This window comes from Epinephelus fuscoguttatus, linkage group LG11 (genome assembly GCF_011397635.1).
Source record: "Epinephelus fuscoguttatus linkage group LG11, E.fuscoguttatus.final_Chr_v1".
NCBI classification, from domain to species: Eukaryota; Metazoa; Chordata; class Actinopteri; order Perciformes; family Serranidae; genus Epinephelus; species Epinephelus fuscoguttatus.
In genome coordinates this window covers 7,669,813-7,694,255 of record NC_064762.1, presented here as the reverse complement: position 1 = coordinate 7,694,255, position 24,443 = coordinate 7,669,813, and the positions used below count along the sequence as shown (strand labels likewise).

General features: G+C 42.3%; 1 protein-coding gene across 15 annotated transcripts in view; it reads right to left on the bottom strand.

Moving 5' to 3' along the window:
• The window catches only part of LOC125897056 (neurexin-3b), a 566,367-nt gene that overhangs the window by 101,683 nt on the left and 440,241 nt on the right, over positions 1–24,443 (bottom strand). For all 15 annotated transcript variants that reach the window (XR_007450378.1, XR_007450379.1, XM_049590088.1 and 12 more), the window contains one exon: positions 6,516–6,697. Coding sequence is in view for 13 of the 15 variants with exons in the window: in XM_049590088.1 (XP_049446045.1) it covers positions 6,516–6,697 (182 nt within the window). In the remaining 2 variants the exon portion in view is untranslated. The remainder of the gene's footprint in view (positions 1–6,515; positions 6,698–24,443) is intronic.

Below are 24,443 nucleotides of genomic sequence, written 5' to 3'. Positions count from 1 at the left end.
CTTTCTGTGATGTACTGTAGTAGGCCTATGCTTGCATATCATAGGAAGTAATTAGAAATGACTCTTTAAATTAAGGTAGTAGCCTAGTGAGAACAGGGTGTTGGGGGAAATCACTTTTTTTCTCTTTTTCAGCAATTTTTGAAAGTTACCACAATTTTTACAAGTTCCTGCAATGTCATCGCATAAAATTGCTTAAATATCCTGCATATTCCATCGCATTTTTTAAGAAAACGTGCCGCATAATCAAGGATTTTTGCCCACAACAATCACAAAAAAACTATTTTACAATATCGGATATTCATATTAAATGTGGCCAGAGTTTCAAATAATGGGGGACACATTACATTACAAACAGGTAAAGGTTTGCCTATAACAGGAAGCTGTCTGTTTAATTTTACTCAATAGCTTTTGGAGAAAGGGTGGGATTTAATAAGTTTATACTTCCTCCCACTCCTTTTTGAATGTGTTAATCAAAATAACTATACGTTTACAATTGCTTTTCATTATGCTTTTTGTTGATATTACTTCCGGTCTGTCTGTCCGCTTGTTTTATGTTCATGTCTTTTTTTTTACATGTTCAAAATAAATATCAAAAATCAAACATGTGAAAGTAATTCCCTTGAGCTAAAATTTCAGGTGTCAGACCATTCTGAATACTCGCACTACTGTTTCCAATGTTTTTCTACTTTTGAGACAAGCTGACGTCAGCCCAGGCACATTACGTACACTGACTACATGTAGCTACATGCTAACATCAGGGAAACATGTAATTTTGCTTATAGATATTGTTGAATTTTCTCTGATTTCGGGTCTTATTCCTGCTGGAACATTTCTGAATGGGAAGATTTTGGTTTAGATCATCATCCTGTTCAGTCCTATTTTAACACAGCTGGTTTATTTTCCTTTCTACCTGCTGCTACATAGCCCTCCAAAAGGTAAAACCTACACAGAACTGTGTAAAAAAAACCTGTACAATCAGTTTAATAATGATTAATATGAATACCTCACCGTACCAGAGGCAATGCAACACAGCAGAGCAGCCTTGCAGGTGTTATAACATTTAACATTAAGTAAATCCATAAAATCACTTCATCCTGTAGTTAAACGATCCAGTTAATTAATTTAGTACCAGTTAATATAGCTGATGCTTCCAAAGTCTGCATAACCAACTGCATTACCACTTGACAAAACCCAATGTGCACACAGTGAAGCTGGCAGCAATCAGTCTGTGTGGCAGGTAAAAAACCCTGCCCCACCCTGCCTATGAGCCACGTATCATCCATGACACATATATTTCAACCATTACAGTGACTTGCCAGCTGCAAGTACACTGCTACATATGGCTACAAGCTAACGTCAGTGAAACATGTAATCTTGACTGCTGTTGTTGTAGATTTCTGTCATGTTTTGGATCATATTCCTGTTGGAATATGTCTGGTTGACTTTGCTTTTACTGGTGATTTTTCACAGTATAAAGTGTCGCTATTGTCTATTACAGTCATCCCCCCGCTGCAATGACCGTGCAGAGACACTGAGATGTTGGCCGAATGCACAGATGCAGACAACCCACAAAAGCTGACCGACCAGAGCAGACTGTGCTTTCTTTGGAGTGTCTCAGACAGAAGGTGAATATAGGTGTTACAGCACAGACAGAACAAAGAAAAAAGGATTTTCTGAACATTAAAGCATGTGAACATGTTCCAGTACAAACCTAAAATACAAGTATGAAACTGAGAATGAGCATCAGTGCTCCCCTCAAGTTACCTGTTCCAGAGAATGTGGTGCAATACCTGCAGAGTCTTTATCTTGTCAGGTGTCTTGCTGCGATTTTTCTCCCTTAATTGGAAACCAAAAGAGCTGCCAGACATGAAACTTGATGGAGCGTTCTCGACTTCAACTTCGCCTGACTCTGACTTGTCACCTACGACATCTTCCACAGAAGTGGGTTCGTCTGGGCTCACCGGAGCTGTGATGAAGCAGGCGTCAGCTCGCCCTCGCCTCACACTACTCTACTGCAGAGTTCAAACAATGTAAAAGAGAAAAGATTGGGTCTTTGTGGTGGCTTAGGTACGTAAAGTGTTACTGTCAGGTCCTGTGATCAAACACAGACTCCTCCCTGTCTCTCTGTGTCATTCCTGACTCCGTATTTGAAGACTACTCTGGATTTCACCTCTTAGATAGCAGACTTTCAAGTACAGGATGCATATTGGCTAATGTTTACGTCTGCGGCATCCATAATATTTAGCTTTTATTTACCCTCACATATTCCCAGCCACGGGTGATTAAAATTGATGACACCCCAGTCACAAGGCTGTGTCATCAAAGAAATAGAAGTGCTGATTTTTCTTTAATACCCAGACCGTTTTGAAAAATCATCCTCTAATAAAATAAACTACCACCAGCAGATTTATCACGGTAATAAAGTTACGTCAATGTCTTTTAAAGAGAACAGTTTCTTTACATTAACTGTCCCATCTTGTCTGTTTGTGGCAACTTGTAAATACAAGAAAAAGGAGTTTTTCCACTTAAATGATGTCGTATAGATGAAATACTGAAGGATCTGTGTGTGTGTGTGTGCGTGTGTGTGTGTGTGTCTGCATGTGTGTGTCTTGGGTAATCTTCACCTGCAGTCATGTGCAGTCCCTGGTGAGAGACTGTGTGAGTCACAACCGGCACATCTAGCCCACGGCTTAGAGTCTTTCTGTCATGAATTTAAGCTTTTACACACACTCACTCACACACACACACACACACACACACACACACACACACACACACTCAAAAATGTACATATGCCACATGAACACATTTCTACTAATCACTGCGGTATTGCGACACCCCGGTTTGACTCATCCTACCCTATGAAGTCACCTGTGATGCAAACGTCTTTGATATTTGTTTTCCACGCAGGTTAAGTTGTTGTCTCAGCATTACACACAGATTACCTTAAACTACGCGTGACACGAGACGCGAGATGTCCCGGTCTATTTTTTACGTGTGCCGTTAGAACTCGGGAATCAAATGAACTCATAAACGAAATGCCAGCAATGGCGAAATGTCGCGCTCCCCTCCGCAAATTACCCCAAATTGCCCCTCAGATTTCAAACCAAGCATGCAGTTGTTCTTAGCAGTTAAAATGTAAACACTACAATCAGCATTTTAATTCATGATTGCCAAACAAGCCGTGAGCTAATCACGGAGAGGAGGGAGAGGAGATAATGAAGAAAGCAAAGAGAGGGGAGACCGAGGAGGGAGTCAGTGATTAGGCCTTGCCTCAAAATGTCTGTTTTGCCTCTGCGCTCTGGGCTCTGCGTGTTGAAGAAAATGCCATGTATGCCCTTTTTTTCTGTCAGAATAAACTGCAAGCATGAGATATTTGAGTCAAAGTCAAGGTCAGTCAAAGACATCCACGATCTCTTGGTGAAGTTTCTGTGTGCAAGTATAAATCTGCAGAATATCCTCCTTGTTGTTGACATCACCACGTCACACACTCAGCTATCAAAATGTTAAAGTGTGCCGAGTGTATTTAGACTTCAGCGACGCTGATTCTCATGAAGTGAGTGACCTAATAATTGCAAAGGCTAAGGTAATGGCCCTGGGCCTGAGAAGACCTTTGGTTAGACATATATCCAGAATTGACAGGCGTAACGCATTTAACCTTTTCTTCTAGATTCATTACTTAATGCAAAACGCTGACAGCGAAGACCTGACGTCTGTCATTAGGAGTTATTATCTAATGACATTTCAGCAAAGTCTGGAATATCTGCTAATTTTACACACATAAAACTTGTAGAGACAGCAAAGTTGTTCTAGCTGCAAATACAACACTCGTATTGTGGTAACCTTCCCAGAGATTCAATATTCCCACGACTGCAGAGCTGGAGAATAACACAGTCTAATGTGGGGCAAATGATAATGTATTATCCAGATAACAACAACAAACATTCGAAGTGAGGTCAAGCAGTGGTTTATTTTCCTGGAGATGTAACCAAATCCACCAGTCTCACAGCTAAATATTCACTCAAGGTCTAATTAATTATTTACTGTTCACCTGTGGCAAAAAAAAAAAAAAAAACTAGAGCCTTCTTCATTTGGTTTCTGTTCAATAGTGTAATTGTGGGAAAAAGGGAGCATTGGAGTGTTGTGATTTCTGCCAAGTATTTTATAGTTTAAGGGTACAATCACTGTTAATATTAAATGAAACCCACTTTGTTTGCACACCCTCGGCTGCCAATAAATCATCTGAAATATTAGCAGTGCCTATGCAGCATAAAAAAACACAGTGTTCAGAACACGCTGCTTCTCTGAATGAATTGGCGACATCTCCAGTTGCTTTTTTCTATTAGTAAATTCATTAGCGCCGTGAGGCTGGACGAATGAAGGCATTCGCTGCCCGACGACTTGCGGCCAAATTTTAAGAGATACCCTGCTTGGCTAGCTGTGCTGTGATATCTAAAAAATTAAAAATGCATTCCTTTTCCTTCCTTTAGGGGCTCCTGCAATTACTCAGTTGGTTAGGGACGCAGAGAAGCATTTCCCACATGTTGCTACTGTACATCTTTATCATTTTGGCTCTATCTGAGCCATTCCTCTTTCACCTATGCACACACACAAACGCACACACACACACACACTCACTTTATCTCTCTATACTGCAAAGGCAGCTCCAAACTGCTTGCTGTTGGCCCTCATCTTTGCAGAGCAGATGGCTGCTTTTCTGCACCACATGGCCAGCACTCAGGAGATGAGGGGAGCTCTTTAAGAAGAAAAAGACTTTCAATCTGCTTTAGCAACTGTAGCTCCTCCTCATCATCACATCTTTTTTCGCATGCCATCAGCAGGAACTCTCCCACATCCCCCCCCCTCAACCCGCCGCTGCCTCTGCATCCCCCCACCGCTCTGATTTGACGCTCTGCATTCATCTGGCTGCTGTTAATGATTATTTAAATACTTAATGCTTATGTAAACGAGTCAAACACAAGGTCGCAAAGTGGGATTATTAAGATGCTGAATGGATGCACAGTCGACTGGCCAAGAATTCCAACTCGCAGCCCCCCCTGTTTTCTATCATGTTCCTCCAACATGTGGCAACACACTGCATATGTATGGAGAGCCGCATTCATTATTCATGCTGGGAGCCAGTTCGAATGTGGTGGAGAAGTAGGGTTATTCTGGAAGAGGATGGCGAGCACAGACTCAGAGCAGAGGAGTAACTTATTTGTTTTTTTGTTTTTTCTTTTATGGATCTGCACCGTTTCTATAATTCTGTTAGGGCATGATGGGCTGGAATTTGGCCCGTAGCCTGCGATACATAAACCTTGAGGAATGATTCACAGGTTTGTTTGGAGTCATCATCCTGCTTGTGGTTGTAGAAACATATGAGTGCTTATAAAAGTCGAATTACCGCCTCATGGTTGTTTGGCTTAGTGAAGCAGTCAAGATGCAGTTACAGTTTAAATCTATGTCTGTCCAGATTCTTGTGTTGCCATGACAGTTGAAAATATGGATGTTGTTGCAAAGAAGCTCCATATTCTAAGACACTTATGTTTCACGCACAACATCAGAAGATACATACAATCAGCACAGTTTCAAGGAGGACACCAGAGATTAGTATCTGACCAAATGTCTCCCCCTCTTTTCCTCTGAATGTCACAGTGAAGCTGACCTTTGACCTGTTGGATATAAATTCCCTTCACTTCATCATTGTATCCTGTTTGAAACACCCTCATCATTATGGTATGAATTCTTTGACCACCAAAATCTGATCAGTTCATTCTTGCCTCAAGTGGACGTTTGTGCCAAATCAGGAAATCCCCTCCAGGCCTTCAACCTACCATTTGCATATCAGTTACTGAACACATGTTACCTTGAATTCGTGAAAAAAACCCTCATTGTTATCCTCTCATGCCTCTATGGTGAGCGGAGATTCCAAAAAAGGTGCACATTTTTCATGAATTGAGGTAAACGAGGACCGTGTTTAACAGCAATAGTCTCACTTATCTGCTTGTTTGCTCAGTACTTTGCAAGTGCATACATTTTCACTAAAAAGTTGTTATTCAAAACAGGTCAGTATAAACACTCCATGCGCATGGTGGAGCTCATACACACCCACGTGCTCAGGCATGCTCAGGGTGTGCATCTTGTGGGTGGAAGTGATTTAAAATGTAAAGTTTGTATTGTAATGAAAATGCTTGTGTTTGGAGAACTTGAGCACACAGCTGGATAAATGAGACATGAGTTATGTAAGAGTGTGTTTTCATAGTTTTGCTGTTGATAAATGTGGACCCCAGTGGCATCAATTCATGAAGAAAATCCGCGTCTTTTGGATTCTGGAGGCAAAGTTTTCGCCCCAAATTTGAGGTAACACCAGCTGAGTAATTGGTATCCAAGTATTCCTTTAATTTATTGTCATTTATAGGAGCTAGTTCTGAACTAGCTTAATGTTTAGCCTCAATCTAAATTAAAAACTTCAGCAGAGTGAGTGTGGTGTTAACATGTTTATCATTAGCACTTACGATGTGGAGCATGATGTAGTCACCAAGACGTGGGGCGCTGTCGATGCGGACGAGGATGCCGTCTTTGATGGTAGTGCTAAAGCCCACTGCCAGCCTGTCCGTCCGTGTGCTCGGCCTCTCATTATTGGGCCATGTGTACGTGATCAGACCGCCTCCTTTCCCAAAGATGTAGGTGGTGCCAGCTGTGGAAACACAAGAAGCAAAAAAAAGTGGCAGGAATTAGATTTATTCAGGAGAAACAGGGGCAGATGAAAGGAGAAAAGGGAAAAATCCAATTCTGTGATGTATAAACACACTGTAACTAGACACTGGGGAGCAGAGTGCGGTCACCAACGAGACACGTTCTGACAAAACTAGATCCAAACCTCCATTTAGGGCTAAATCTGCTCTAATTCCTTTACAGCTACTTTGCCACTGCTCCAGTGTAATTGTGTCGAGTTCTATTTTAGGTTTTTAATGGAATTCAGCCACCACCACCTTTTGGGTAGAAGTCAGCAGCTCCCCTGGCGCCATCTATGACCTATCCAGCTCTTAAATATAGCACCTTTCCAGGGAATAACAGCCAGTATGACCAGAACTGGATAAGTCTCCCAATCCTCATGTATTATATATGAGACCTGCAACCAAAGAACAAAGGCTGGCACAAGAAAGAAGAGAAGGGGTGGGGGGAAAAAAATCGAAGAACCTTTGTCTGGTTTAATTTGACAAATGCAGGGTAGAAAAAAGAGGCCTCAGTACCAGTGAGGGTAGTGAAGCTCACCAGAATGAAAATTTTTGTTATTACATCAGCCGCTATGCAGATTTGTGTCAGATTAGAGGCTCTGATTGGATCAAGCTCGGCCCTGAGCCACAGAATCTGTGAAAGTTGTTTGTGGATTTCCTTTTTCTATCATCACGTGGAACAGGAGGAAGAAAAAAAAAAGGAAAAAAGTTTCATTATTTGGTTGCAGGGTCGGATTCAATTCCAACTTCTGAATGTTCCCTAAGGTGCGCCAGAATTAAAGCACTGAATCCTTGAGCCGCTTAGCCATCTCGTCCACATTTAGGCAAAGATAATCAAGAGATCAAAGGCATTAGACCTACAGCAGATAGACTAGTGGGTGAATCAATATGGGAGACGAAACAGACTCCGGTGGCCTAAGGATAGTGGAAAGCATTGGGCCCACCTCAGAGGCTGACAGGGGATTGCTAATGAAGTCTCTGAGCTCTTGCATCAATGTATAAATTCATTTTTTCCTGCCTCCACCATCCCTCCGTATCCCTCTCTTCCACATCACCTCTCTCTCTGTCTCCCCTCCCTGTCATTCCTCTCTATTCCATTCACTTCCTCTCCAAGTCACCTGAACATCTGTTTGGCCTTGTGATGGGTGCCCAGCTGTCTCACTGTTTCCCCTACGAAGCGGCCAACAATCTGCTCTGTGGTCCATAATACCCTCGAGACTGCAAGAACATATGGATGAGAGGGAGTAAGAGAGAGGGAGAGACTCTATCCAGCAGATGAGTGTCTCTATTTGCCTTCAGGCGCACAAACAGGTCTGCATTTTACACACCTCAGGTGCTGGCAATGCAAACCACCAGCTAAGGTCGTCTATGTGACATGAAAAATACCCAAACAAGTGAAGCATCCTGAGCCTCAAACAACTGCCTCACTTCTTGTAACTAATAACCCTACATGGCTGGTTTAGCACAGACGCCTTCCTTTGAGACTTTTTTTTTTTTTTTCCTGAAGAGAAACAATAACACCTCTCAATGGTTCTCAATGACATCGCAGCAATTGAAGCTGATGTTTGTGTTGTGAATCACCTGCCTCAAATAGCTCATTTCCTCTATGGCATCGCGTCTGGCTGAAAAACACACCCTGATGCCACAAAGGCAGCAGATAGCAGCCTGCAGCCAGGTTGCACCGGATCTGGCCCCGCTGTCTCGTTGCCTCAAAGTTTCTTCTTGCCAAAAGAGTTCAGGCAGACTTGGGATCTGTTTCCCCGGCAAACGAGCAAACTTCGCCTATCTCATCTAACACACACTCTTTTTTTCCGGAGGGGATGACGATGATGAGCAGCAAAGATACAAGCACCCCGGGGAGCCAATTATCACATTGAGGAGATTTGCTTAGTGTTTCAAGAAGACAATGTTTCGGCATGAAACACACACGGGCAGCCACACACGCACCGACAGACGCACACACAGGCAAGCTGACGGAGGCACAAATGCACATCGTGGGGATTTAAAGCGTGCGAACATGTGTGCAGACGCACAAACACTCAGAACAGGATGCCTTCTCACATACGATCGCACGAGTGGGTGATTATTTACACAAGTACAGAGAAGAGAGAGAACCCGAGATGGCCGAAATGTAGCACATTCCCCTGAAAACCTGCTGGGCCCAGACTGCACCGGCTGCATTTCCACACAGAGAGGAAGTCTACTGCATATCAATTCATGCATTCATTGTGTGCAAAGCTCTCAAAGTGTGGCGTCATTTCTGATACTTATCTGAAAATTTCAACAGAGAAATAAAACTGTGTAACTCTGAGGAAACGCAGACTTGTGGCAGAGAGGCTGAACTCCCAAGGTCAAGAGTTTCATTTGAATAACTCTGCTTCAGAGCAAAAGGGCTTTTTCCAGGCGCGAGGGCTTTTCCACTCAAGTGTGGATGTAAGTAGCGCCAATGTAATTGAATTTCAGCGATTTTGCAAAGAGACTAATTAGATGAAAGAGGGTAAGCAGTGGCATATTTTAAATTTTCTAGCATATTTTAGCATGCCTACTCTCAATTACTTCAACCAACACCTCCTTGGGCGCTAACCTGCCCTGAAACTATTCACAAACAATAGTCTCATCAAGGTTTTTTTCCTTCCCTACCCCATATTAAAATTTGTTACACTGAAAACAGAATGCAGAAAAGAGAAAAATGAAGCTTTTCTTCATTAAAAAAAAAAAGAATCAACACGTATTGCTTTCGCTGTGTTGAAGCGGTGTGTACTCTACATTAGCAAGACGATCTCACATTAGTACTTTGGCAAAAACCTTTTAAAATGTGCATGTAATTAGAAGTGCAAGAGTGCAACAAAAAAGACTGTCATTCAGCGTCGGGAAAATAACAGTTCTTTAGTGAGTCAAGCGTTAAAGAAGAAGGAGCTCTGTAACAGATTTTTTTTCACCTTGATTTCCTTAATAGCACTTTAACAAAGACTTTGAAACAACACTTGGGATGTTTATCCAGTCAGCTGTTAAAGACATGAGGTTAAAACTTATGGTTAAAGCAGCAGTCCAGTTTGTTTGCTGAAAACCCTCCTCAGAGTTCCATGCTTTACTTTGTGCGTCCCTTTCTTTTCTTTCTTTCTTGTTACCACTGAAGACTTTCAATCCACCACATCGTGGTCATTCATGGCATTCTTTCAGAGATGGACACTTAGAGGCATCATGCCAGTAAACACAAATGAAGCATCCAACATGTATGCCTTTCACAGTGATGAGTCTCTGGTGAAAAGCCAACTACAGGGGAAATATCATCAAAGGAATCAAATCTACAAACAGATTACTGCACAAGATGTTATTTTGGTGGATCAGAGGGGACTTTCATCTCCATATTTGAATAATGCAATCTTGCCATGGCCAGTGGGTATTGGAGGGAGGCCATTTGAAATCTAATTGTGGCATATGGGTGCTCTATTGATTCCTGAGTGAAGTGACGGCAGATAGGAAGCCCTCGGAAAGAAATTAAGAGCAGCGCTGATTTTTTTGATTGATGGTTGACAATAAAACAAAATACCCCCCTATGAGCTCTAAACATGTCTGACGTTAGCTTTTAAAGAACGGCATTGCACTAATGCATTACTCTCCAGCGTTGTGATTCATTGCATCTGCAGAGTGCCTCCGTTTAGAGACAAACTGTAGATGAGAGACTAGGTCAAAGCCTTGGCCTCTATTTCGCAGAGTTCCCTTGAGGCGTGGGAGTGCAGACAGAAGGTCAGGACACCTGTCTGCAGAACAGAACTATGTCCTGTCCTTCAGGCGCCCATGTGACTTTACCCAACGAGAGGAGAGAGAGAAAAAAGGAGGATGTGGTATTTTCACACAAAGACAGAAATGATGGAAGGTCACCAGTTTCAACACGCTACAGTCGCCAGTCAAAAATGCTGGCACTGTGCGTTTCTGCAAATCACACATTTGTTACATTTGGAAGTTTCATATGTATCATAGCAACAAACCGCACCAAAGTTCGTTTGTAACCGGACCGAGACCACCTCTTCAAGAAGGTCTCAGTCCGGTTGTGTGATTGCTGTGTTCACACCTGCCCAAACAAACTTCAGTTAGGGGGCAAACTAACTTGAGTTCGATGAAACCGAACCAAACAGGGCAGGTGTGAAAGCACCCTAACAAACAAGACAAAAAGGTTGTTTTTAAGTGTGACATCACTGCATTCCCAGTGGCTTTTTTGTCTCCAAACGTGGGTGTTTTTTAGAGACCCGCTGCTGTTTTTTCACAGGAGACAGTGCCACGAAAAGCAGATGGTTTTTGTTGAGACATCACTCTTTCTTTTGTCGGGGTAGTGCCACGAAAAGCGGTTCTTTTTTAAATGAGACATACCTGTGTTTCTTGCCAGAATAATGCCATGAAAAGCAGTTGTTTTCTGCTAGGGGTGTAACGATACATCGATTCACATCGATACATCGATTCATTGATTAACGATCTGATTATATCGATGCAAAATGAAAACATCGATCCATATCGTCATCTTAAAGATACACATTTATTTTGAAATTCACATAGCACGTCTGTGTCACCATTTCTGGGCAAGCGCGCCTCCGCTCAAACAACAAACAGAAATAAAATGGTCAAATCATATTCTAGTTGTTTTTTGAGAGGATGTAAATGATTGTGTTAGATGGGCATATGATATTGCGTCATATCGATTGCAGGCTCCTGAATCGAATCAAATCAAAATCGTATCGTGACAGACTTTGTGATAGCGGCAAACATCATACTGTCATCCAAACAAATTGATGTAATATCATATCGTGATGAAGCTGGTGATTTACACCCCTATTTTCTACCAAGACATCATTGCATCTAGTTTGGATTGTGCCATGAAAAATGACCTTTTTTTTAACCTATAAACAAACGGCTTGTGTGCCTAAAGCTAACCACATATTAATCAACATAAAGTTGATTAAGTTGATCAGCTTAATACCAACGTACAATCATGGTTTGCTGAAACATACAATGCCATCATTTTTTCTATATTTGAGTTGTTTGATCAGCAGGAGAAATGTGAGTGGAACAAACATGATCCACTGTCAAGCCTCTGCTCCAGCTCAGCGTATGGCGATTAAACAAATTACAACAATTTTAAACATACTGTATTTACAGGCATGTTTGCGTGCTGTCCTCCCTCATCTTTCACATGCACATTTAAACTGCACGAGGCAACAATGCTATCTGTAAAAGACCAAAAGGAGCAGAGCAGCTGCCAGGGCGCACGTCTGTTATAACTGGGTAATTGGTTGTAGTCGGGCTTCACACCATGCTGTGATAAAACCCTCTGTTTAGAGGCAGCTGGTAGAGGACCTACAGTAAAAGGCTGTAACTGTCTGTCCAACTGCACAGGCTGCAGGGAGGGGCGGTCAAGAGTTTTTTCATTCTAGTGGAAGTTGTAGAGGGTGGTGTGTGTGTGCAGGTACCTGTGTGTGTGCATGTGTGTATGGGCAGCCACAAAGAAACAGGTGCCACAGCCAGCTACCCACAAGGCACAGAACTGCAGTGGGTAAATGCTCCAAACTCCTGGTGTAAGTATGCATGCACACATGCTCAAAGTCATCTGCATAGACACATATGAGTCTGAACTCACACACATCCACGAGCGCACACACACACACACACACACACACACACTCTCCTCTCTTCTCTCCTTGGTGTGTGTTGTTTATGTGCTTTTATGTCTTTCCCCTTGTTATCTCTTGGGCTTTCTGCAGCGCTGGCACCCCAGGGGATGGAAAAAGAAGACAAACACGGTTTGATGTGGTCGAATTCTCTGCCATCGGAGAATGAGGGAAAGAAAGAGGAGCCTTAAAAAAAAAATCCTGAAAGTGAGATGCAAAATGTAATTGCCTCCTCAATCACGTTCAAAAGAACTCTATCATCACAATGCTTTCCCCTGCCGTGCTTCATACATGGGGGATTATTAGGCTTGCTGTCCTTCACACAACTACAATAAAGAATCATTGACAGAGGAATCGAATTGTGAGATACTGAGCTGTGTAATCACCGGGATTTATCTCCATTTTACAACCTCTTATCATTTCATAATTCATATTTCCAACTGTTGCCTCTCCCCTCTGGGATAGAGTGAGGGACGACACTCATGATTGAATGCCTTCTCTGCCTGTCTCTGTCTCTCTATCTTCAATCGGCTGCCAGAACCAAGTTTACAGCAAACTGCAAAAATACTAGAGCTGTCTGTGTGTGTGCATGTGTGCTGTCGCTGCATTGTCAAAACACATGGTGTCCATGTGTCCCATCTCTCATCAGCGACGCCGAACAAAATGCAGAACATGATTGATGAAGGGCAGCGTGTTGTGAAGAATGGCTATGTAAAGAAAACAGCCAGCCTTGAATGATTTACACTGTCTGTTTCCCTGTTATAATAAGCTGTAGCATCACTACACTACATGGGTTCACGCGCCAAAACCCAGGGGTAATAGAAGAGGAAGGAAAACAGAGGCAGAATGGACAGAGCATACATAGCGAGAAGTGAAAGAAGCCAGAGCTGTATTATGATATATGTGCAGGCAACATGCCGTAAAATACATACAGGGATGATATTAAGATACATTAGTTTATGGTTTCTCACGATTTGCCCTTGGCGAAGTTGCCATGTTAAATACTATTATTTTCAGCCTAATTAAACCTTATGGAATTATTTTGTCTCAGGTATAATCGCTGTAGGGGCAACTTTTATATGTAAACTTAAATTAGTGTCAAAAGGTGGCAGAAAACTGGCTGATAATAACACAACACAGTCTGCGATTATAGCTCGGAAAGTTATTTCCCAGTCTACACAGTGCGTACAGAGGATTGTATGGATTACTCTACATTGTATAACATTTTGTCAGAGTCGTATTCTAACTTTATGAGCCAGAACCCACTAGCAAATGCAACAAAGCGAGGCAGAGGCTCAGGCAGCTTCTGCCCGGGCTGCAAAGCAGCACCAGTAGCCAGGATGATAAAGTCTGAGCCGCTGGGCAGCAGCTCCACTCCCTGGGATTGAGCAGTCAAATACTACAGTGGTTGTATTTGTGCTACAGTTGCGCAACAATGCCAAGAGAAGCTCAGGCCTCTCCGCTGCAGCAACACTTAGCGCTGACAGTTGTGTTGGAGTCACGTGTTGGTGCCAGTGCAGAGGGACTGCAGGTGACGGGAAACATGACAAGAACATATCGATTCATCTGCAAAATGAACAATTAATCAATAAAACTGACACGAACAGTCGTATGTTAAATGTCAAAAAAGTGCCAGCAAATATCTTTTTTTTGGTTTGAAAAATGACTGAAAAGAATCTAAATATTATTTACCTGAACAAAAATGCAACAATTTTTGTTAAAGCTGTTTAAATCAGTGTTGTTAAGAGATACTTGTAGTGTTTTGTCCGCCACATTTACATCAGTGGGGGTAGAGACCTCTCAGTGTTATGGGAAAATACATATGTTTGTTATATTTGACTTATACACAAATATAAGAAGAAATAATCTTGCTATGTGTTTAACCAAGTAAGATGAGTTATTAAAAAAAAACTTGTGACATGAATGTGATTCTTTTTCTATTTTTAATTAAGTTATTATTTTTGTATTTATTCTTTTTCATATTATTATTATTTTAATTTTTACAATTATCATTATTATTATTATTTTTTTTTTTTTTTTGAGGTCCTATGTTAGGAAATTTTTCTGTTCCTTTAAAACTGGAAAAAAAAAATGTTTGAGCAACTCAGCTCTCTTCAGGTTAAATAACAGTGATGGATTAACTGTGTATTCAAATTAATCAGATATGGTATTCTTTAATTAAAATGGAGCATTTTAATATTCCATCTGTCATTCATGTGGTAAGTTTGGAAAACCCTCATTTCAGCACCAGGAGCTGTCCATACAGCAGCGAGTGCAGCACTGTGTTTAGTGAGACATATCACAGACCTGCACACCCACACAGGTGTTTTATTTATTCTGATTAATTACAGCTCAGCTCAGGTTGAAAATTGATAATTATGTGAGGTCATCAAACTGCAATCCGTGGCCCAAGGGACACTATTTGCCAACACTGTTCCATGGGTTGTACCAAACTACCACGACTCCTGCTGGGAACATAGAAAGAATCACTTGTTTTATTTGTTGGTCTCCAACAGTGGTCTGCAGCTGGGCAGGCATCTCGCCCGTCTTTCAAGCAGCTGACCATGGTTTTGGGGGGCACAATCGCCACTGAAAATACCCGCCTATGGTGACACAACCATGGCTGGGGAAGCGGGTCATGTCTTGGTAAAAAACAACCTCTTTCGTGACATTATCCCGGCAGGAAATGCGGCGATGTCTCTGTAAAATCAACCCCTTTTTTGAGCACTATCCCCAGGGGAAACACAGTGGCCGGTTGCTAAAAGCTACCACAATTGGTGGCTAAAAAGTCGCTGAAAAAATAACAGGTATTTCTGTTTGTTGGTCTCGAACAGTGGTCTGCAGCTGGGCAGGCATCTCGCCCGTCTTTCAAACTGCAGACCATGGTTTTGGGGGCACAATCGCCACTGAAAATACCCACCTTTGGTGACACAATCACAGCTGAAGAAGCTGTTCGAGTCATCGACACAGTGGCAGGTCGCTAAAAAATAACCACAATTACTGCATAAGAAGTTGCTCAAAGTGCAGCAATAAATTACTAAAAAAAACAAGTTTTTCTTGTTTGTTGGTCTCAAACAGAGGTCTGCAGCTTGACAGGCGACCATACTTTTGGGGCCCAATCCCCATCAAAAATACCCGCTTTTAGTGACACAATCATGTCTGAAGAAGTCGTTCATGTCTTGGTAAAGAACAATCGTGTTTTGTGGCATTATCTGGGCAGGAAATGATGTGGTGTCTTGGTAAAATAAACAGAGAAACAAAAAAAAAACCACAGCAACAGGTCGCTAGAAAACAACCTGTTGTGTTGTTTTGTTGGTCTTGAACAGTGGACTGCAGCTTGGCAGGCTTCTCGCCTGGGTGAAACAACATCCACCATCCCCTCCACCTCCAGATGACACGAGCTCATACACTACATCACTTCATCAACGTTGATATGATAAGAGTGAAACGTGAGAGTGTAAAGTTTCCGTGGTTTGCAGAAACATACAATCCCGACACTTTCCTCAAGCGGCTGGGCTGATTATTGTATGTCTTCCAAAACTGTTCTACCTCATAGCTTGAAATTAAAGTGTAATGTATGTAATTGGATTGTGCTCAAAAACCCTGGAGGTACAATGACTTCCATGGAGGCAACACACGGTGAGATGGCTCAATCAAAAAGTTCTTATCCTTTTTGTCACCCTTCACTGGCAGGGGACATACTTGACATATTTCCATGATGAACAGCTTGATTTGCCATCTGTATCATGTTGCTGAGGCAGAAGTGGGGAGATGCGCAGAGGGAGAGCAGGGGAGAGTGGTGGGAGAGTCACTTTGTGCAGGAGGAAGGAGGGAAGACACGGAGAACAGAGACACGCAGATGGAGAAAGAGAGAGTCAAGTGGCGTCGATGTGAGCCTGAGATATTCAACCCCCACACCCCGCCCCCTGCCTCGTCCTCTCGGAGCAACAGGAAAAGGTACTGGCTCCTCACTCTCAGGCATGTCAAGTCATCCTCAGATTGCTACAGTGCAACAAGAAGATGGACTCACAGACACTCATTATCCAAGCAGTCATGTATCCTCACTTCAGCTTCATGTAACACTGCAAAGTCACAAATGTGAGTATACAAGTGAAAATACTCGCACATGCACACACACAGACTAGAACAGCAGAAGGTGAGCCATAACAACTCTCCCCTCATTACTGCGAAACTCGGATAGCCAGTCTCACCCTCACCCTCTCCCTCCCTCTCTGTCTCCCCTCCTGCTGCATTACTGACACTCTTCTCTGTTGTAGCAGCGAGCGGACAGAGAGGAAGGGCTTTAAATGATTTTTTTCTCGGTTCTCTGGAGATGTCAGCTCCTATTCTCTCTGGTTGGAAAAGGAAGAGGGAAGGGGGTCTGAAGAGGATTTCAGAGGCTGGCGGAGGGAGGGGGGCTTGCAGCTGAGATCCACGCAGCACTCTAGGTTACAAAGAAGACCTGTCTGCTGACTTTAATGCTGCACGCTGCCACCAGTAGAATTTTTAGAAAGGGGAGAGAGACGTCGCAGAGAGATGAAAGAAAAAAGGTACGAGGCAGCAGAGGCGAAGAGGGATGCAGGGTAAAAGAGGAAGAGACAGACAGACAAAGATGGGCAGCATAGGTGGGGAAAAGTCAGCTTTCCTCCACGTTAACAGAAACAAATATTTGGGACACTAAAGCTCCGTAAAACCTGACTCAATCCAGCTCGCCTTCTATGGCGAAAATTAGCATTCTGTCAGCTCTAGTGTTGATGTTCACATCGCTCTCAGCGAAATTAGGACATGAGTGTCTCCTTCCCATCATTCATAATGCATGACACACAATGTGTGTGAGGCGTATCACTTGAGAGGCAGGCCACACCAAACCCTGCTGAGGATTAGGTGAAGACGATCTCCTAAAGAATAAGGGATTCCAAGATGGGTCCGAGTGGAAGCATCATTTATAATTGAATCTTCCCCAGAGGATAGTGCAGCCTGTCTGCCTTTGCCAAGGCTTCGAGGAGAGCCCAGAACTCCTCTCCCCCTCACTCTCTCCCAGTCTGTCTCTACCTCTCTGTCTCTCTGCAATAACTGACATACACAAATACAACACAGCAACCTCAACTACTGATCTTATCCGAGGCCTTTATGACTCAAACCCCAGTTGGTCACATTTACTCATTCTAAACTTTCTACAAACTTGCCTTTTTTGGTGGAAGGAGCGGGGAAAGTTTAGATGTACACACACCGTGTTACAACATTGGTGATGTCAGCGGAAATTGCGTCAGCTGCAAAATCACAAGGGAAATCAGAGGCTTTACTCATCAAATCGTGGGTGAGACTGAAAGTTATCCAAAAGATAGGATCGCAGAAGACGAGAGATTGATTCAACGGGAAGATGGTGCAGGAGGCACTCGGTGTCCACACATTTCTGGAGGTCAAACATTTAATGATGAATGTGACTTTCATTGGTTTTGGGCTTCAGAAGCATGTTGTAAAATTCCTGAAGAAATGGAAAGAGGCTTTATGAATTTGTTCGTGAAGATTCTCAGTCATCCAAGTCATGGTGGTTCTGCAGAAGCCATCTACGTCAAACTGGACTGACCATCGTTACACAGAGGAGGTGGCCTATGACACCACTTATCCTCCACCTACAATGCAATCCTGAGTTCCCTCCCCAGACAGCTTGACACCCAGTAACACCTGGACCCATCCAACCCTGACAACCCACATGATTACCGGATGGGTCAACGACTCACATGTCACCTCAACCATTCTGTAAGGGTTCACACCTACACAGGGTTTAAAGCCTGCGACTCCTCACTTATCCATTAGAACTGAAGAAGCCTCTTGGATGAGAGGTGAAATGTCTTCAATGAACTCAAGCAAGGCCAGCTGCCTACGATATGGCACTGAATGTATTTATTATGAATATATATTCAATAAAACCTGTCATATTTTGCACTTTATCAGATGCTTTTCAAGACACCATGTGGAGTTTTTGAACATGAGGGGTGTAAATCATAAGGTACATCACAATCTGATATTACATTGATTCTTTGGACAACAGTAGGATATTTGTCGTTATCACAAAGTCTGCCAGAGTGTGATTTTGGTTCGATTTAATTCAGGGGCCTGTGATTAATTTGAGACACATATGTCCATTTAAAAAAGTTTGAGGATATCAGTTTTGGTTAGTTTTGCTTTCTTTTCTTTTTTAGCCCGTCACCCATTAACCATTAATCTAAGCGGTTAATTTTTTAAGGAAAAAAAAACGCAAAGCGACGTGAAATACAAGAGTCTGACATTCAACTGTTTCAGTAGCTTTAGCACTGCATTCTAGTGGTGGTAAAATGTTGATGTTTTGTGACGTAAATGTCTTTTATTTTACTTTCTGTTTGTTGACAGACAGCCGGCTAGCTGTGTTAACATGCCGAAACAGGGTACCCACTGCCCAGCAACCAGTCTCCACTTAGCCCCCAGTAAGTATGCTGGGCTTCTGAAGCTAATTTTACGTAGTCAAAAGTGGAACTTAACCGTCAAGGTCTGTCACATGCTGCCATGAGGCCCAAAGAGACATCTGTAAATCAGTGGATGCTTATTTTGAGCATCATAACCCCCGCAAAATGGTGGCCACCTTTCGGTCTCCCCTCAGGTATTCTTGGTGAGTAAGCAGCTTCATTTTGAGCCACAAAACCCCGTCAGCAGTATTCACTACATTAGCACCACTAGCCTTGCTGACACTGCTAACAGTGCTAACGAAGCTAAAAGTGATAACACAGTTAACAATGCTAAAGGGGGTTTAAGTCACTGCATCTCCTGACAGAACAACACGGCTGAATTTTAGCCTCAATGCTTTTCTTTTTCGCCTCACATTGTTAAAACAGAGCAGCTAACATTGCCTAGCAAGAGCAACAAGCTAGCTGGTTGAGGTGCCCAGCCAGGTTTGACTGATGGATTGTTACACCCCAAACTCTGTAGAGTCTAACCCCAGAGCAATGTTTTTACAAGTGGGTTCCTGTTTTGTTTGCATTGTGCATCCACACATGGACGTGGGCTATAACTTCCTGCCGCTGGTATTATGCTAATCCACAGGTGCACAAGCAAGGAAACATGCATATAAACATTTCACAAATTTGGTGAGTAATGCTAAATGTAAATGCAACTTAATTTACAACAAAACTCCACCTTACCACTTATTCCTATGATCTGTGTGATACTTTAGACTGTTCTTGTTCTTTAAAAAGCTGACTATTTTTGTGTTTATTTTTCATTAGATCACCGAAGATTCAGCCATCTTGTAGTGAACAGGAATATAAAGGCTGTTTTTTTACCCGCTCTATAGAATGGATGAAGGTCCTGTGTTGAAATGTGCTGGCTGAATAAAGAGCATGCTCTTCCAGTGAGGCTGATAGTGCTGCAGGGATATTTTTCACAAGATGTCAACAACCCGCAGCAGCAAATGGATTTTGCTAGTTCGGTTTGTTTGCCTCAGACTAGTTGTGTACAGAATGTAATAAGTCAAGATGGATTGACTATCTGTCAAACGGGCTTCCACCTTTGCCACACCAACAACCAGCTCCGATATCTGCCTGATGGTAGCTAGCGCGGTGTTAATTTCAAGCATGGATGATAGAGACAGCTGCGTAACTTCTTTGCTTCTCTCCTCCTCTGCTGGCTTCAACATAAACTCTGAAAATGTGGGAAGTGATAATTAAGGCGGCACTTCTGCATATAGTCTTCCCTCACATACAGAAATCGCAGCTTTTTAAATGGAAGCTGACAGATATAAACACAGCGTTACAAGCTGAAGGAGAGAGCGAGCCTTACTTTTCCACGCCGGCCCTGTCAAATCATTCTTTCTTCTGACATGCCAGCTGTGTATTTCAATTACAGGTAGACTATTTATAAAACAACTTGAGAACCACTCTCAGATGCCCACCTGCTTTTGAAGAATATGGATTAGAGAGTTGGATGGACGGATGCTAAAAGGAATCAGCGTCTTGTATGAAGCGGGGCTAATCTTCCCTTTGATATCGACAACATCAAATAGAACAGTACTTGAACCTAATATGCTATACGCAGTAATGGCTCTTTCTTGCAGAGGGAAGACAAACAAAGCAATCAAGCTGATAATACAGATGTCTGTTTTTCAGATCAAAATCAAACTGTGAGCAAACATGCCATGATGACCTTTTTTTGTTTGCTCGGTGCCTTCCTTGTGTCTGAATTTGATGATTGCCCGCTGAAACACAGCTTCATTGTCGTCTCCAAAGCTAGACCAGCTGTGCCTGCGGTTGGCATAGCAACCCCACATCCTAGCCACCAATGTCTGTGACAACCTGACATCGTCTCCAAACCTACCTACATCAAGCATCATTATATTTCATTGATTAACTCAGAAGCAGTTCCTCCTCTCTAATGATGAGCAGACTTAAATGTGGATTGCAATGCAACTCCCACACCTCCTGTACTCTCGCCATCACACACACACACATAAAAAACACACACATACAGAAAGCAGGCTGGAGTGTGAGATCGAAAAAAAAAAAAAAAATTCAATCAAGTTTGTACTTTTCAGAAGTTTACTCAGCCGCCTCCCTCTGAGCCAAGGACTGCAATTGCACAGTAACATTTAAGGCAGTGCTCAGTGTGACCCTGCTTCTCTCTCTAAACAACTCTCCAATTTAAGCTGAGGCCTGCCATCGATAGCAACCCTGATGAAGTGATTGGTGTTGACGAGGTAGTTCATATTTCAGTGTGACACAGATTACAACCTGTAAGGTACACGGGGTTCCCAAATAAGTGCACCACTCTGCCACTCTTTTATGGACGCAATCAGCACATGGTAATGGTCATTCATCACATTGGATCAGAATGTATTCCTCTGTGGGGCTTCACTGGTGTGCACCACAGAGCGTTGGGCTAACCTTGATGGTGCGCCGGCTGTATCATTTTAGGCAGCGGGAGGTGGGAGTTTTCATGTAATGGCTAGTTCACACTACACAACTTTAGCCCTGATTCTCCACTCGCTGACAGCTTTTGGAGCTTCCTGATAAAAGCCTCAGATCAGAAGCAAATCGGTGTTGGCTTGGCGCTTGCAAATTGGCGCTCGAGCGCTGTGTGTGAAGTGTTCAAAGATGCAAGCTAAGAGATATCTAGCAAGCTAAGTACCTGGGGCCTGTTGCACAAAGCACCTCAAGTTTGCTCCTTAAGTATGACACTTAAGGTTTAGTTTTTCCTTAGCTGAGGAAATTACTAAAAGGTGTTGCACAGAATCGCTTAAAAGGTTTCCTTGGTCAAGGAAAGATGTTAAGGCATTTACTGCACTACTTTTACAACACTAACTATCACCATCTCATCCTTCTCTTGCTGGGACAGGAACTTGACTATGGTGAATGATGTGGCACACCATTGTTTTGTGTACATAAAACGCATCACCAATAAGATTGGAAAGATCCCGTTGCACAGAACCACAGAGCAATCTTTAATTGTAAAGGGGCTGGAAGAGCGCAGCTTCAGTGATCCAACTTCAGATGTTGAGACAAATTGTAAATTGACCTCCAGTCAAATTATAGTGCATAATCAGTTGCTCATCATTAAAGGTGTCCATCGGGTTTTCCTAGTTGTGAAACACTTCTCTCGGGATGCCGTCATTTTCCTCATATATTGCCATAAACTCAGCCATGTTGCGGTTAAGATGCAGTCAGAGGTACTTTATGTTTTCTTTCCTTACTTTAGCACCTTAAGCTATTGCTTGAGTAAAAGACCAAGATAAGGAGATGAACATATGGAGACCTTAAGGGGAAGACTTAAGGATGTTTTGTGCAACTGATTTTTAAAGACGACCTTAATTCAGATGTAAAGGGAACTCTCAACTTAAAGCGCTTTATGCAACCGGCCCCTGGACCTGCTGGTGAGCTACAGCCAATGAGAGTGCAAGAAATAGATTGATGAGAAAGACAAGGACTGACTACTGCACCATAAGAGTGTGAGAGCATTGTTAGGTTTTAGGAGTTAGTTAGTTGTAAGTTACTGTAAGTTATTAATAACCAACTCAGAACACTGTTTTCTTGCTTTCTGACCCTCTTGCTTGAACCCAAGATATTTTTCTAGTAAGCTTACTCAAACCCACCTGACGGGACAGGCATCATCTGGAGTGTGTGAACCCCTGTCACCAGTCAGTCATGTAACATTAGTGTTACATGATGAGCATATGACAAACAAGCTGTTCGGCAACTTCAGCTTATTCAGAATGCTGCTGCTGGGGTCCTGACAAAAACTACAAAATCTGACCACATCACTCCAGTTTTAAAACCTGTACACTGGTTACCTGTCACTAAGAGAGTTTATTTAAAAATCTTGCTGCTTGTGTATAAATCATCCTGTGGATCAGCGCCCAAATATATCTCCAACATGCTTGTGAGATGTGAATTTTCCTAGGACCCTGAGGACATCTGGGGTTGGCCTACTAACCATCCCAAGGGTTAGAACAATATATGGTGAAGCAGTGTTTTGTAATCATGCAGCAGAAACCTGCAATGACCTACCAGAACTTATTTCTAAACTCAATTTTAAATACTTTTCAATAATGTTTTTATCTTTGCATCTCTTGTTAATGTTGATCTTTTTAAAATTGTAAATACTTTAATAATTCATTTTACCTTTTATATCTTTTTTTTTCTATTTACTCTTTCAGTATACATCTGAATCCTTTATTATGTTTTACTTATGAATGCCCTGGTGTATGAAATGTGCTAAACAAATAAAGCTGCCTTGTCTGGCTTTGCCTTGAAAACCACAACAACTTCAAGACTCCCGGTTACAAGACAGGAAGTTGTGTATTGTAAAGAACATATGGGTCTGACAGCTTTGAATGTTGTGTAGTGTGAACTTGACCTACAGATCTTTGACAAGTTGACTTTGAGTGACAACGCTGAGGTTGGGTGCTTGTAACAATGGTTGAGACGGAGGACTCATGAAAGTAAACGTTGGTGCGGATCTGATAAATTCTGCAAAGACATTGTTCGATCAGGTAATGTAGAGTATAATTACTTGAGCACACATACTATGCAAACAGATCAATGACAAATTAAAGGAAAAAACTCGCTAAATGACTGAGGAAACACAACAAATACAGATGCTTCCATGCAGGGCAAGAGGTGCCACATATGAAAATGATGTCAATTTTAGCTTTTGGCCTGCACAGTCACCAGATCTGAACCCAACCGAACAACTCTGGACTAAGCTCTCTTCCACTTTCATCCAAGTGCCAAATGAGGGAATATCTTTTTGGAATAATGGTGTTCATCCATCCGGTAGAGCTCCAGAGATGTGTCAAATCTATGCCAAGGAGCATTAAAGCCTTTCTGGCAGTTAGTGGTGGCTGCATGCACAATTTCATACATTGTTGGATTAATGGAGACCAGAGGTCATTAATTTTAATGGAGGGTCAGTGACAGACAATAATGGACTAGTGCCCCCTTGTGGCTGCTAGATCTGCTGGCCACAGATATGCTGGATTAAAAAAAAAAAAAAAAATGCCCCTTGAAACAGGACACCCTGAAATAAGTGGTGGGTAATGGGAAGTTAATATTGTAGGGTTTATTTTCTTACAACAAAAGCTTTAATTATGGTTTGTTAATCATGATTATAGTGTAACATGTAATCTGGTCACATTAAATTTTACAGCAAGGACGAAACTGTCCTCCATGTAGTTTGGCAGTTCCATTCAATTCTGCAAAAAATACATCGTTTTTGAGGTGGGGATTGTGTCCACCAAGATAGTGAATTAAGTTCTGCATGTGGCATAGGACTCTTCAGCCTTGTTCAGTCTGCTAACCCAAATCCTTGTTTTTGGCATATCAAGATTGATTTTAGAAAGTCTGGAAAGCAAAGAAAAAACACATGAAATGCGTTTTTTGCAAATCAGATCTTAACCACATTGGGGGTGGTTTGAAATGTGTTACCAGTTGGATTTCTACAGATACGTCTCAGTCTCGACACTCTGGATGTTTAAATCGGATTTCAAAGTGTCTGTCGCCTCACTACCCAGCCAACATTT